The sequence below is a fragment of the Macrobrachium rosenbergii genome, chromosome 18 (assembly GCF_040412425.1).
Source record: "Macrobrachium rosenbergii isolate ZJJX-2024 chromosome 18, ASM4041242v1, whole genome shotgun sequence".
Classification (NCBI taxonomy): domain Eukaryota; kingdom Metazoa; phylum Arthropoda; class Malacostraca; order Decapoda; family Palaemonidae; genus Macrobrachium; species Macrobrachium rosenbergii.
In genome coordinates, this window is record NC_089758.1 from 13,080,567 (window position 1) to 13,094,518 (window position 13,952).

Sequence of the window (13,952 nt, forward strand, 5' to 3'; positions counted from 1 at the left end):
TGAATACTAATGTGAATATCATTTTGTAAAATTCTGTTATCGTCACCATCAACAAACTTACAAAATTTGATCACACTCAAACTGTATTACTAAGTAATTTAACCAAAGAAATCTCTTAATCCTTACTACATCAAGCTCTACTTTCTCTGAGTGAAGCATTCACTTCTTACATAATTCATTCCTCATGCTCCAGCTACTGGTGCTGAAGAATCAGGAGCACCTCTTGGTAGTTTTCACAGTTTAATAAAAAAAAAAAAATTCAAACACAAATATAATTCAGAAAATAAATTATTTTCACTCAATTTTCTTGCTTGAACCAACCAACTCTGCATGAGCTGAGAATTTTGGCTCAGTGGAACAGTAAAACTATCTTAAAATCAGAACGGTCCAAGGAAGGAGATACTAATGTAATCCTAAGAGATGTAGGTATTGTTATTAATAACACAACAATCACAGGACCTTAAAATTGCTAAAGCAACAATCTAATTCATTTTCATTTCTCCTGTAGTCACCCTGAAGATGGTGGATGGGGGCAATTGAAAGTTCACAAACAATGGGCACCAATACACTTGACTGCCCTAAGCAATGCCAATACATTCATACATACAAATTATGCACAACAATACAGTCACTGTATAATCATACACTACCTGAATGCCTTGTGAAGGGAGTCATCCACTGGCTTATGTAAGAGAAGTTCATAATTATTATTATTTGTCGGCCCATAAAGTACAAGGGAGTCTTCACGGCATACAATCTGAAAGAGAAATTATAAATAAATGTAAATTTAATCAATTCATCCATAGAAAATGTTAAAAATTAAGAAATATAAATCACCTTCTTTCAAGTTTTCAGAAGACAAATAATTCTACACCTGAAATAGAAAGGCAAAGTTAAACATTTTTGTTTTTGTACTTAAAAAATTACTGTAATCATAACAAAACTTCCTGAATGAATTTAATAAACTGAAATCCAGCGTACTAAAATACTTTTTTAAGTGAATTGACTACCAACCTTAGGTTGAGAAAAGCCACTTCATAACTACAATTATTAATAGCAACTTGATTTCCTGCAACACGGCAGTGTTGAATGTTTTGTTTAACAGTTTGCCAAAAACGGGCTCCCCATCTACAATTCTCCCATAATGTCAATCTGATATAAGAAGTAATGACAAAAACTCCAAAGGAAAAGGTTTTCAAGTTAAGAACTTGAACAACTCCATTAATTCAGATTGGTATATACACAAGTTTTCACATATGCCCTATTATCAAAGCTTGTATGGAATGAAAAATTACAACTCAATGCTAAATAAGACAGTCAGCTACTAAAGCAATTGCCAACAGACAGTGTGAGTATATGGAGTGAGAGAAGTTCATAAACACCAAAAGGAATGTTACAGTCAGAAGGCAGGGGGGGGTCTTTCCAGGATATTCTGCTTAGACCACTTGACCAATAAGTAGGGTGATAAATGTGTAACAGGTAATCATTACAGACCATGTTACCTGTTGTTTATAGAAGGTTACAGAAACTATGGTAGTGTACAACACACCAACAGTCTGAGAACAAACTTTCGTAAGACTTATACCAGATGTTACTGTATTGTAAAACCATGGAATAGCCTTTAAAGAACACCACGATGATTCAGTTAAATGTAATTCAAGTACACTGTCTGGCTAAGTCACTCATACAGTGGTAAGAAAGGCCTGGCACACAAACAAAATACATATACTGTACAGTACTATGATGTGGTGGAACCTGGAACTAAACAAATATCAAAATGAAGACTAATTAGCACCACCACGATATGCCATATGACAGACTAAATTCTTAGGGACAAAAAAAAAAGTATACCTTAGTTTTATCAGACCACTGAGCTGATTAACAGCTCTCCTAGGGCTGGCCCGAAGGATTAGACTTATTTTACGTGGCTAAGAACCAATTGGTTACTTAGCAACGGGACCTACAGCTTATTGTGGAATCCGAACCACATTATAGCGAGAAATGAATTTCTATCACCAGAAATAAATTCCTCTAACTCTTCATCAGCCGGCTGCGGGAATTGAACTCCGGCCCATCGAATGACGGTCTGAAGCTCAACCGACTCGGCCAACAAAGGGCTAAAAAAAAAGTATACAGTATACAGGCAGTCCACATTTTATGCCGGGCTCAGCTTACGACGTTCCAAGTTTACGATGCTCTTCAGATATATTCATCAAAAATTATTTCCTAGGTTACAACCCAAGTTCAGGGTTTATGAAGCCAACAATGCCGATCCGACAGAAGAAATATAGCTCTAAAACAGCAGAATAATAAAAATTTGGAGGTTTTTTTTATGAAAAACTCAATAATAATGCAGGTTACGTCATTTTCAAGACACCCACAGGATTAAAAGTAAGGTTTTCTTACGATCTTCGACGATATTTGGGGTTAAGACAATTTTTGGCTTAGTGTCGGAACAAAACCCCCAGTTTAAGCTGGGGTTCCATTCCGACTGCCTGTACCATATGTATATTGGCTATAAAAAATAAAATTAAAGATAAGAACAAATTCAATTTATACTATAAGAAACCATCATTTGGCAAGTCAAAATATACATGTAAAAGAATTTACAATTCACAATCGTACTGAATATATAATCCTTCCTATAGGCAGTCGGCACAACACAATTTGATAAATGGTACCAAATACTTTTTCTCATCTGGCCGATATCTGCACAGCATTTTGTCTCCAATCCAGACTGCACATGAGATGTCAATAATTGAGGTTTGTATATTTATGTGATAAGTAGGGGAGACAAACAGGTCATCTGAAAATTTATGGATTGGATGCAGCAAGTAGGCTAGTAGCATGGGTATTTCATGTCTAACCACAGAGAGGCGAAAATCATAAGTAAATATATTAGTAGAGACAATGATGACTTAAGACTTCATGATTGGCTAGAGTTACAGTAAAAAATTTCATCCTCATCACCATCATGTCTTCATTTTGAAAGAATTCTGGAAGCATGCCCTGTACTCATGCTATGATGGTTAGTTACATCCTGTTTCTGCCTGAAATAACCTAGTCATACATCCTGTTTCTGCTTGGAATAACCTAGTCATACATCCTATTTCTGCTTGAATAACCTAGTCATACATCCTATTTCTGCTTGGAATAACCTAGTCAAAGTTATGTAGGCCTATCTGTCTGACTGGGGTTCAGAAATTTAATGTTGGCTGGTTTTCTCTGGACCATTTCAGGAAAGAATTGACACTAATGACTGAGTTCATACTAAGTTTCACCCCTCTTTCCCTGCTTGTTACTGGTTGACTTCTTTCAGTCAACGTACAAGTATTCTCCTGATCACAATCTCCTTTTTCCTCTCAGAGGCACACAACCTCTTCCTTCCCCCCACCTAAGACTCTGGATACAGAGGGATATGCACTTGGTATGTCTTTCCAACAGGGTGTTATGACTCAAGTAAAGTAGAAGGTATGATTCATATGAATAGTTGATACTCATTCTAGGCAATAAAAGAAACTTACATTTTCCACAGGCATGAAAATTCTAACATTACAAACTATATAGGCTATACAACTGTAAAATATGCAATACCAGGTAAAATCATGGCATATTCTCCAACAGTACCAAGAAATAGCAATGAACAGTAAACTAATTTGTCAAATTAATGGCAGTATCTTAATAAAGTAAAGTGATACTTACTGAAACTCTTGTGAACTGTGAAATTCCAACTTCAGTGACAGTATTCCCAGATGTCCCTTCAGAACCAATCAAAGTCTTGAAAAGATTTCCAAGGAATGCCATATTCTGGAAATGAAAGTCGGGACTATTAAAAAACAACGAAGTTATATATTCCAACAAAAAAGTTGCAAAGTGGTGCCAATAAAGAATGAATTAGAAATGATACAGAAAAAAACTGTAGATACATTTTATCAGTATTAAGACTATTTTGCTATTAAAATCTCCCATCTTGACTAACTAAGTATATGTGGTCCAAATTTTTTCCTTTAAATCCTTCATTTATCTCCACTGCCCCATCCTCCTATCCAGTGACACTACTAAAGCTGAATTTAATTTTTCTCTGTTTTTGAACATAGTGTTTAATTAGAGCAAACTTCAAGTACAATCTGCATTAACGTTAAGGCTTAACTTAATATTTCATAATTATTTTTGTTTGTAGCCTTCTTCACCCATGTTCACATTCTATTATTCTGAGGCATGCCATATCATCTACAAAATTAAAATAAGGAATCTATATGCAGAGTTGAGATATCTGGATTGTCTCTAGCACACAAACTTTTTGGCAACACAGGTTATTTCGAAGTTACCATACTACACATCTAACTCCTGTTATGGGAAGCTCAGGCACATGTTAGTGAATAAGTCAGTGGAGGTAAGATGAAAATGATTCTCATACTTTTTGCCTTTTTATTCAGCATTGGCATTAGGGCCTGGGAAACCACAATTATCATGTTCTGTCTTTTAGAAAAGAAGAGAATATAGAATTTAGGCCAAAGGCCAAGCGCTGAGACCTATGAGGTCATTCAGCACTAAAACGGAAATTGACGTTCATAAAGTTTGAAAGGTGTAACAGGAGGAAAGAGAGGGTGGAAAGTAAGATGGAAGAAAAAGAACATGAACAGAGGTATGGAATGAAAAGAGGTTGCAGCTAAGAGCTGAAGGGATGCTGCAAAGAACCTTAAGTAATGCCTGCAGTGCATCACTTGAGGTGAACTAAAGGCACTAACCCCCTAAGGGGGTATTGTATTTAGTGCAATTTTCTATGGTTATACAGTATTTCATCCATGTGTTGTGTTCATAACCTGATGCCTTTTTTATAAAGGTGAGAGGGTGAAAATCAACATTATACCTGTAAATGGAAGTAACCTAATATGACCATTTTTATTTAAGCAATTTCCATTTTCAGTGTTAGGCATATTCTAAGATAAGAAAAATTGTTAAAAACATCTTTACTACACCATACCTATCTCAATATATGTTTGAATAATAGTGAAATCTAACATAAAACTGAATTATTTGCAGATTAGAGAGGTGGCTACAGTATGAGAACAATTGCAGAAATAAGATAGTTGATGTTATTTTAGTAGCAGTCTACCAGTAGCACAACATATCAACATCACTAAGATAGTAACCTATCAGAAAGTAACTTAAGTATCAGCAATTTTGGGTGTCATAACAGCATTGCTTTCTTAGCTTATGCAGGCAGTGCTTGATTTATGATAATTCACCTTATGATAATTCGATTTTACGATGGGGTTAGCAATTAATACCGATACAAAAATATTTAGAAATATTTCAAAATTTCGCGTGGGCATAGGCAGCAGCGTACAATCAGGCAGCGAGAGAAACCAAATTACAATAGACCAACTTCTTTTCCTCCATCTCTTCATCCCATCTTCTAGTTAAAAAAGTAAAAGAAAGTGATAAAAGTATTGTTAATAATGTTAAACTCTTTGCAAATGCATACAGCCCTAAACAACTGAACAAGAATCTGCTGTTTTGCTAATAACAACCAAATTGGATAACAACAGCTGTTCTGCTTGTATTTCAACCACTGTATGGCAGTAAACAATTACCGTAGTTATGTTACAAATGACATTACGTAGAATAGGACTGATGTATTTTTACATTATACCCTTATTGGCTATGCAGAAAAGATTGGCAAGGAAATACACTGCTAAATTTAAGCTGAGAAAACAATGTTCAAGCTGCTAATGACTATAAAATTATCTAGCATTAGTAAAATGGATGAAATTTGACTGTAAATAAAATTGGAGAGAAAAGTATTTTAATCAGAACTACAGGGCATGAAAGAACAGATATTACTGCTGTTTTCATGTCAATAAGAGATAAAACCATAAATCTTGTGTTATGAAATCAAGTGAAAATAGCGAACAAAATTTTTTTTTAAATAAAAGAAACATGCCCCAATGGCCAATGTCATCTATTGACAAAAAAAATTGCTAAATTAACTCCACAGGAGATGTATTTAAGTTATATTTCGACTTAAAAACACTTTGTACAATGAAAAATAACCCTGTCCCATATAAAGTATCAAGAGATTCATTTACGCCAGCTAGAAGCAAGAAAAGCGCTCTGAACTGAGTTAAATATGTTGAAATAACTTACTGCATAATCAATTTCCAAACCAAAACATTGATCGCTCTGATCATAATTTATATAATACAAAAGCAATATGAGAATGCATACACTATTATTGGATACAGTGAAGTACAGTAAAACATAACTTTTTAAAAGATCCATGGAAAAGATGCATATTCGTTATGCTGATGTTAGTATAATACGATATTAATATGTGGATACAGAGTACAGTATAATGTAGGCTAGGCTACCATATATGTATACGATATACCATGGTGTAGGCTAAGCCAATTCTTGTCTGTTACTCAATGTCTCTTTGTACTGAATTATCACAGGCCAATCTGCATGAACCTCCAGAATTAGCAGATACTAATACCTGTAATTACTATACTGTAAATGTGTAGAGTATACTTATAGTGTAGGCTAGGCAACCATATATGTATAGATCAGTGGTTCTCAACCTGAATACGCCCCTGTCAGCAATTTCCAGGGGGCACGAGGCCTAGGGAAAATGTAAAAATTCTAGAATTATATTCGTTATTTTCTCAACAAGAGTGAGGAACTAATATCAGAAGTTTATAAAAAAAATGAAAAAGTATTGCCTTTTAACGTTAGTTTCCATAGTCTGCCACTCTAGTTAGACTATAATTACCATTATTTTGTAATTATATATTTACCTCCCTCCTGTCCCCAGAAACTCCTTCTCTTTCTCTTTTTTTTTATTTTCCTCCTAATCTGGGAGGAATTTTACTCATAGATGCAAGGGGCGTGAAGGGAAGGACCAGCTCTTAGAGGGGGCGTGTCAATAAAAGGTTGAGAACCACTGGTATAGATGGTACTGAATACCCTTGTGTAGGCTAGGCTATATTCGAGATAATTTTTTTCCAACAAACAATGAGTTTTTGGAACCTAACTCCATTGTAAGTAGGATAATACCTGTATTGAGAAATTTTCTTAATTAAAAACCATACTGCAACAGGTGATTTGTAAATAAAAGAGGAGCAGATATGGTTCATGGAACATTTACAGTAATCAAGGGCTTTGAGGGAACAAAAAGGAAGAAAAGGCCAAGGCATCCTATGTTGTGCTGTTCAGAAATTCATTCAATAATTATGGGATAACCTACCCAATGCCACCAACACTACTCTGCCCTTTAAATGTTACTTATTCTATGCTACCTGCTTTATTATAAGTCTATGATAATCATCTCAATGATAAGGCTGCTTTTGTTTGGATAACCACAGTAAGCATACTGTTTCTTAGCAACATCAAACAGGGGATATTTATCAACAAACGTTTACTTGCAGGCTATTATCACTGTCAGTAATTTGTTTCAACAACAACCATAAAGCATAATAAACTTGAACTACGTTATCATCACAAAAATGACCTTAGTCTAAGTTATGTGACTTCTGTTGTAACTGTATACTGTATTTAGTTTAATGTGCTTAACACTTGTTTATCTGTTTTGTAATTACTGATAAACTCAGTAATAAATATGGTAAAACAGGAGACTACTACCATGGCCTGATTCCCACCAGTTGCTGACCTTTTGTTTTTGATTATGCTTGTATCTTTTGTTTTTGATGTTTACTGTCTTTTGTTTATGTTTTTACGTTCATTCCCACGGGACTGGCACTAAACACGGCAACTAGGCAACTACTCTGTACATTAGTCTATGTCTACCATGGCAAATGTTGGCTAGGCCTATAGACTAGTTACTGATATGTTGGTATGATGAACATCTTATAACTTTTGGTTGTTTTACCTATGTGGGCTAGGCTATGTGGTCATATGATAAAACTGCAGACTACTACCAACCCTCCTCTAGTTTGGTAACTAGCCTACCAGTTTTAGGCCTAACATATAATGGTTATTACTCTCACACCCAATCATTTAAATTAACAACTGGCCTAGGCTAACAAGATTAACTACCACCACCTACAAAACAGGCGGTATTATTTTATAAGTTGCCAATACACACTATGAAATTGTAACTTACATTTTGAAAAAGAACTCTTCATTCTCATTATTTTGAACCCCATAAACACTATTCACCAAATGACAAATAAAAAAATTAGAAAATTTACGACTTATAAGGTAAGAATACCCCTCCCTCCATAGCTAATTAAAACTGTAACCAGTCAACACCCGTGGGTGAAGTTATATTGGTATTTTAAGGTTCTTATAGTGCCCTATTATTTCCTAGTCATTTTTGCATGAAAAACTCAAAATGGTTTTTCCTGCAAAATGGCTAACTGGAGTCTTATTGGCAACTTGTAAAATTTTACCAAACAGGCTAGGTCAGGTAAGGGGGGAAAAAAAGTTACGAGTGGGTGGTTGATTAGAGGTGCCGGTGAAACGTGTTTGCTACACCAGAAATGGGTGTAGAAACGTTACAAACGCTTAAGCTATTATAAAACGTTGTCAGTTACGGTGTAAGGACGACTTAGTAAGCATGTACATTTGAACAACATATATCCCAAGGCTTTCCAAGTAAATAGAGCGCATAACAACGGTACTGTCCCAAGTGATTCCCTTAGCCTATTGCATGTCATTCAACGAGCACTAGTTGATTCACTCATCGTGATTTGCACAATGACGTATAAACTTATTAAGGTAATCTAATTAGTACGCATTGGGCTATATATTTTAACTTTATATCTACGTAATCCCAACCTACGGAACATGAATAACCCTGAATAATTACGACAAAAAAGCTAAATTACGGGAAAATAAATACCAGGTGATTGGATGCGGGAAGAGTGACGGTAGAACTGATTCACTGGTTTATTTGTAAACATTCTTCAATCATACGTGGGCAAGACAGTAGAACCTGTCGATGTCGAGTTAGGCTTGAAATATCCCATGATTTTTTTTTAATGGTACTTGAGACCATCAACAACGTTTATTCTTTGTAACAACCCGATGGTTTATTTTATTGGTACTAGAAAGCGACAATTGTGATTTTTGTTATTAAAAACGGAGAAATCTACAGGTAAATGTGTTACTGATAATATTGCATAAGTTCCATACGTTTCTGAAAATTATGGTTTTGAGTCATTCCTGAATTTCAAGAACGTTTAAGACCTTGAGAGTCAGACGATTTTGTTTCTCTTAAGGCTCTGAATTTTTTGTGGATAGGGGTTAGATCATTGCCCAAAACAGAATGTACTGAAATAGAGGAAATTCATTTTGTAATTGTTGTGCCATAAAATTTTGTCCTGGTTAAGTTCTAATTTAACTTGACCAACTGCTTCCCATATCCTTGAAAGTATTTCATTTTGGTTTCGCATCTTTGTAAATTATCCGAATTTTGCTATAACGTTAACATAGGCAGCCAAAATCAAACAACAATGCAAGTCAGTTCAAAGGAAAGCGGACAAGACGATACAGCCTTCCAAGTCTTATAATCCTGTTTCGTCTGTCCCGAGCGATCAATAGTGACGTGCTAAGGTTGTTCTATGGCCAAGGTCTATGATACATATGCCCTGTCTATGGCCAGGTACCCGTTAAGTGGCCGCATTTCCTATCCCACAGAAATTTATGGAGTTTGATTTTAATTTACTTATCATTTTCTGGCATGCACCGATCTTTCTTTAAGTTATCAAATGACGAACGTGCAGTGAGTTGTGCGGATCGGACGTGTTTTTGCGTTGCTCCGAGTGAAACAGTGCAATTACGGATGAAGTTGTTTTTAACTCTGTCCCACCCCCATTAATGGAGTTACCTAGTCGTTATGGCTAGTAATAGCACTGTAGTGATCTGTCCTTCCTGCAAGAACAAAGACAGTGGACAAGGAGGATGGATTAGATGTGAATGTGGTGATTGGTACCACAAAGAATGTGTGCATCTTGATGAAGTAAGTAAGAAAAACACTACGAAATTGAAGTGGCTCTGCCCAAACTGCTTTGAGTATGCCTGGAAATGGCGAGATAATTATGAAAGTCTTCAAAATGAATATAAGAAGCTTGAAAAGGAATGTGAGAGTCAAAAAGCCAAAATTGCTGAATTGCAGGATCAGCTGTCCACTGCATTTGATGACAGGAGTGCTGAGTCTGCACATGACCCAGCTGCCGATGCTCGAGATTGGGCTATGAAATTTGAAAATCTTGAAATGAAAGTTGATTTAATCATGAAAAATATGGCTGTTCTTCAACCTGAGAAGATAACCTATGCTGACAAAGTTAAACGAAAGAATTTGTTGATCATTAAGTCAAAACAACCGTCTGAGAAGATCATCGAAAGGAATGACGATGTTGCAAATGCCTTAAATGACATCCCTATTGTTGATACTAGGTCGACGAGGCATGGGCATGTTATTTTAAATTTTGCAGATGAACGTATTCGAGACTTGGCGGCGAATAAGATTAGCAATGGGGTTCAGGGAACTGACATTAAGAAGATTGGAAAATATAAACCTAAGATCATGATTTGCAATGCATATGAAGCAGAACGGGATGTGGTAAACGACATGATTGAGAGGAATAGTTATTTGCAATCAATCTCTGAAATTGATAAGAAGATAGCAGTTGTGTTTAAAAAGCCAGCCTCGAGCGGAACGTTTCACTGGATATTGAAGTGTGAGCCTGAGGTTAGGAAGGCTGTTCATGATAATGGCGACAAAGTGAAACTAAGGTGGGGCATCTATACGGTGAGAGACAGGTATCATGTCATCACTTGCTATTATTGTCAAAGATACGGTCACTTAGAAAAAAATTGTGGGTTCAAAGATAAATCTGGTGAGTTAACATGCGGAAAATGCACAGGAAATCACAGGACAAAGGTCTGTACCGCTGTTGGAATGCGCTGTATTAATTGTGAGAGACACAAATATCATAAATGTGATCATGCGGTGAACTCAAAAGAATGCAAAGCTTTAGATTATGAGATGAAAAGGATTGCTGCTAACACAGATCATGGTTATACTTACTAACGGAAATTTAAAATGTGGTTACGTGAATGTCCAGCCTGTAGGAAATAAAACACTACAGATTAGAGACTTCATAACTGAAAATACAATCGATATTTTTGCCGTCACTAAGACATGGCTAAAAGACGGGTTGGGGTCGGCGTTTTCGTACACAAAGGATGCACTAATATCAGGCTCGTAAAAAGAACTAATGCAATAAGTTTTGAATATCTTGAGGCAAATTTTACATACTCTGGTACGAAGATGTCTTTCGTCGTAGTCTATAGACCTCCCTCGACAAGTGTCTTTTTAGATGAGTTTTGCCTACTGCTTGACGTGATTGATATATCTGCAGTAAGTGTTTTTATCTGTGGTGATTTTAATCTATGGATGGATGATCCCACCAGTGATGGTGTCGAAGTGTTTAATGATCTACTTGAGTCGCATCGTCTTGTAAACAATATAAATGGCTCCACTGCAATAAGTGGTCACACGTTCTTTGTGATGCTGTAAATCAGTGTTATTAACATACAAGTTGAGGAGAGATGTGCGATTTCCCCAGTGCATAGTCTGATTGCTTTTTATTTACCAATAAGAAAATGCAAAGTGATGCAAAAGCTGAAATGTGAAACGAATCTTGTTTCTCCTCAGTGCAGTGAATGTATAGAGATTGTGACTCGGAAAATAAATGAGGGTTCTCAAAAACTCTGCGATCATCAACCCCTTGAATCAAGGGAATCGGCATGTGTTCAATGCCTGATAAGTATGTATAATCGCGTGAATAAGCGTGAATACGATCGTATGTGTCATTTTGTGGAAAAAAAACATTGTAGTTAATGATAAATCTCCATGGTTTAATGGTGAAATACTAAAAAAAAACAGAGAAGAGACGAAAGGAGAAACTGTTGAGCAGATTAAAAACTGATCATTTATGGGATGAATATATGTCTGCGAGAAATTAATATAACCTTGTGATAAAAAGGAGGAAAACTGAGTATTATAACAAAAAAATTCGCGAGGCTCGAAATGATACAAATAAGTTATATAATCTCCTTGACCGTTTAACAGGAAATTCAAAGGAGAAGAAACTTCCTGGAGGTTATAGTGATCGAGTTTCAGCTGACAAGTTTTTAGAGTTCTTCAAGAATAAAATTGAAAATATAGTTTCAGATTTTGCACAAGCACCGCGTCACACCATCATTACTGCAGTGTTTGATACTAGATTTCCTATTTTCAATAGAATAACCATTGACTATGTCTGGATTATTGTAACTCGGTGTAATATAAGTTACCCAGTGTACAGCTCAAGAAACTGCAGAATATTATGAACAGAGCTGCTAGACTGATGAAAGGTGTTGCTTATTGGGACAGGATGACCCCTGTCTTCATTCATTTGCACTGGCTTCGGTGAAGGACAGAATAATATTCAAGTTATGTGTTTTGACCCATCAAATTGTTAAGACCGGCTCTCCTCGATATTTGAGGGACCTATTACAGATATACGACCAATAAATCGACCTGGTACGAGACTAGTTATAGATGGTTTCAAGTTGGTAGAGCCGCGTTTTTCCTCAATCTGTGGCTCCAGAGCCTTTAAATCGCAGCTCCTAGATTATATAACAAGCTTCCTCTTGAGCTGAGGCAGATTGAGGATTTGAAGTCTCAAAAAGAAACTTAAAACTTTTTGTTTAATCGATGCTATGATATGGAATATCAAACAGTGAATGTGGAATATGCAGTGTGAGCAAATACATCTGATGAATAAACTATTAATTTGATAATGGAGGTCCTGCGAGCGCTTTGGAAGTGGTGCGGGACCTGGATAAGCCCTCAACGAGTAATAAGTGATAAGTACCCATTTTTGGCGGTGTGATTAGCAATAAAACATGGAACTGAAGTAAAAGCATTTATTTATGATACAATTATACAAGGGTAAAAACATATTTATCATTAACATGCCAATGATTAAGTACAGAAAGATATGGTCAAAAGATAATCTATTTACCTATACATGAATGAGTGCTATAGAACCTTTTATTTGGCAAACAAGCAATATTTGCTAGTTAACGCTTCTGCTTTTCTCTTTTTGGTCAGTATTCTAGAAGCTATAGTTGAGGGTTCTCTTGAGAACAACAAATATTCAGTAAAACCTTGCGGAAACCCATGTTACCATTGTCTGTATTGTTCAGTGCAACTTCCTTCATAACAAAAATCATTTTGAAACAAGGCACCGTCTACGGCGGAAGTATAGTAAATGACTGCCGATGTGTGAAACTTTATTCACGTAATGAAACTGCAAGGCCACATGTGAAACTTTATTCACGTAAAATGAAACTGCAAGGCCACATGAAACTAAGGTGCACATGAGAATCATACATATGAATATATGAATATTACAGACTGTCTGAATTTGAGTATTAAGTGAGAGACAGTACATGGACAAAATGTGACGTCATGGAAAAGTGATAAAAGACAGCGCAAAGATTACTTTGATGAAATGTTGAGTCAAGAAACTCAGCCATCAAAGGATCTCATATATAAGATTTAAAATAAAAGGACGAGTATATTGAACACATAAATACTGAGGTCCAGGAAAAAAGCCAATGCTGTTAAAAGAGTTCGGAAAATGTTGAAAACCGAGGAACTCTCGTGTAGGTCAGAGTGTGGAGTCAATGGAGAATCTGCCTCTTTGGAAAAAAAATATTTTATTCTTTCATGATTACTGCATATCGTGGTGTGTTTGTTTCTTTATTTTGCACAGGTAAAAACTGAGAGAACAGTAAAAGATTATTTCATGGCAAATGAGTGTATACTGCTCCACAATTATTTGTCCATTCATTTTATTAACTCCGTGATCCAACTAACTTTCCTTCTCTGCCAATACGCTTAATTTTTAGTTTTCATTTTGACTTTCATT

General features: G+C 35.8%; 1 protein-coding gene across 1 annotated transcript in view; it reads right to left on the reverse strand.

Moving 5' to 3' along the window:
• The window catches only part of LOC136848126 (85/88 kDa calcium-independent phospholipase A2-like), a 41,282-nt gene extending 32,298 nt beyond the window's left edge, over nucleotides 1-8,984 (reverse strand). Inside the window, 3 exon segments of the mRNA XM_067120393.1 lie at nucleotides 651-757; nucleotides 3,703-3,807; nucleotides 8,867-8,984. Coding sequence (XP_066976494.1) covers nucleotides 651-757; nucleotides 3,703-3,804 — 209 coding nt within the window. The 5' untranslated portion in view covers nucleotides 3,805-3,807; nucleotides 8,867-8,984.
• Nucleotides 8,985-13,952: the final 4,968 nt, after the last annotated feature.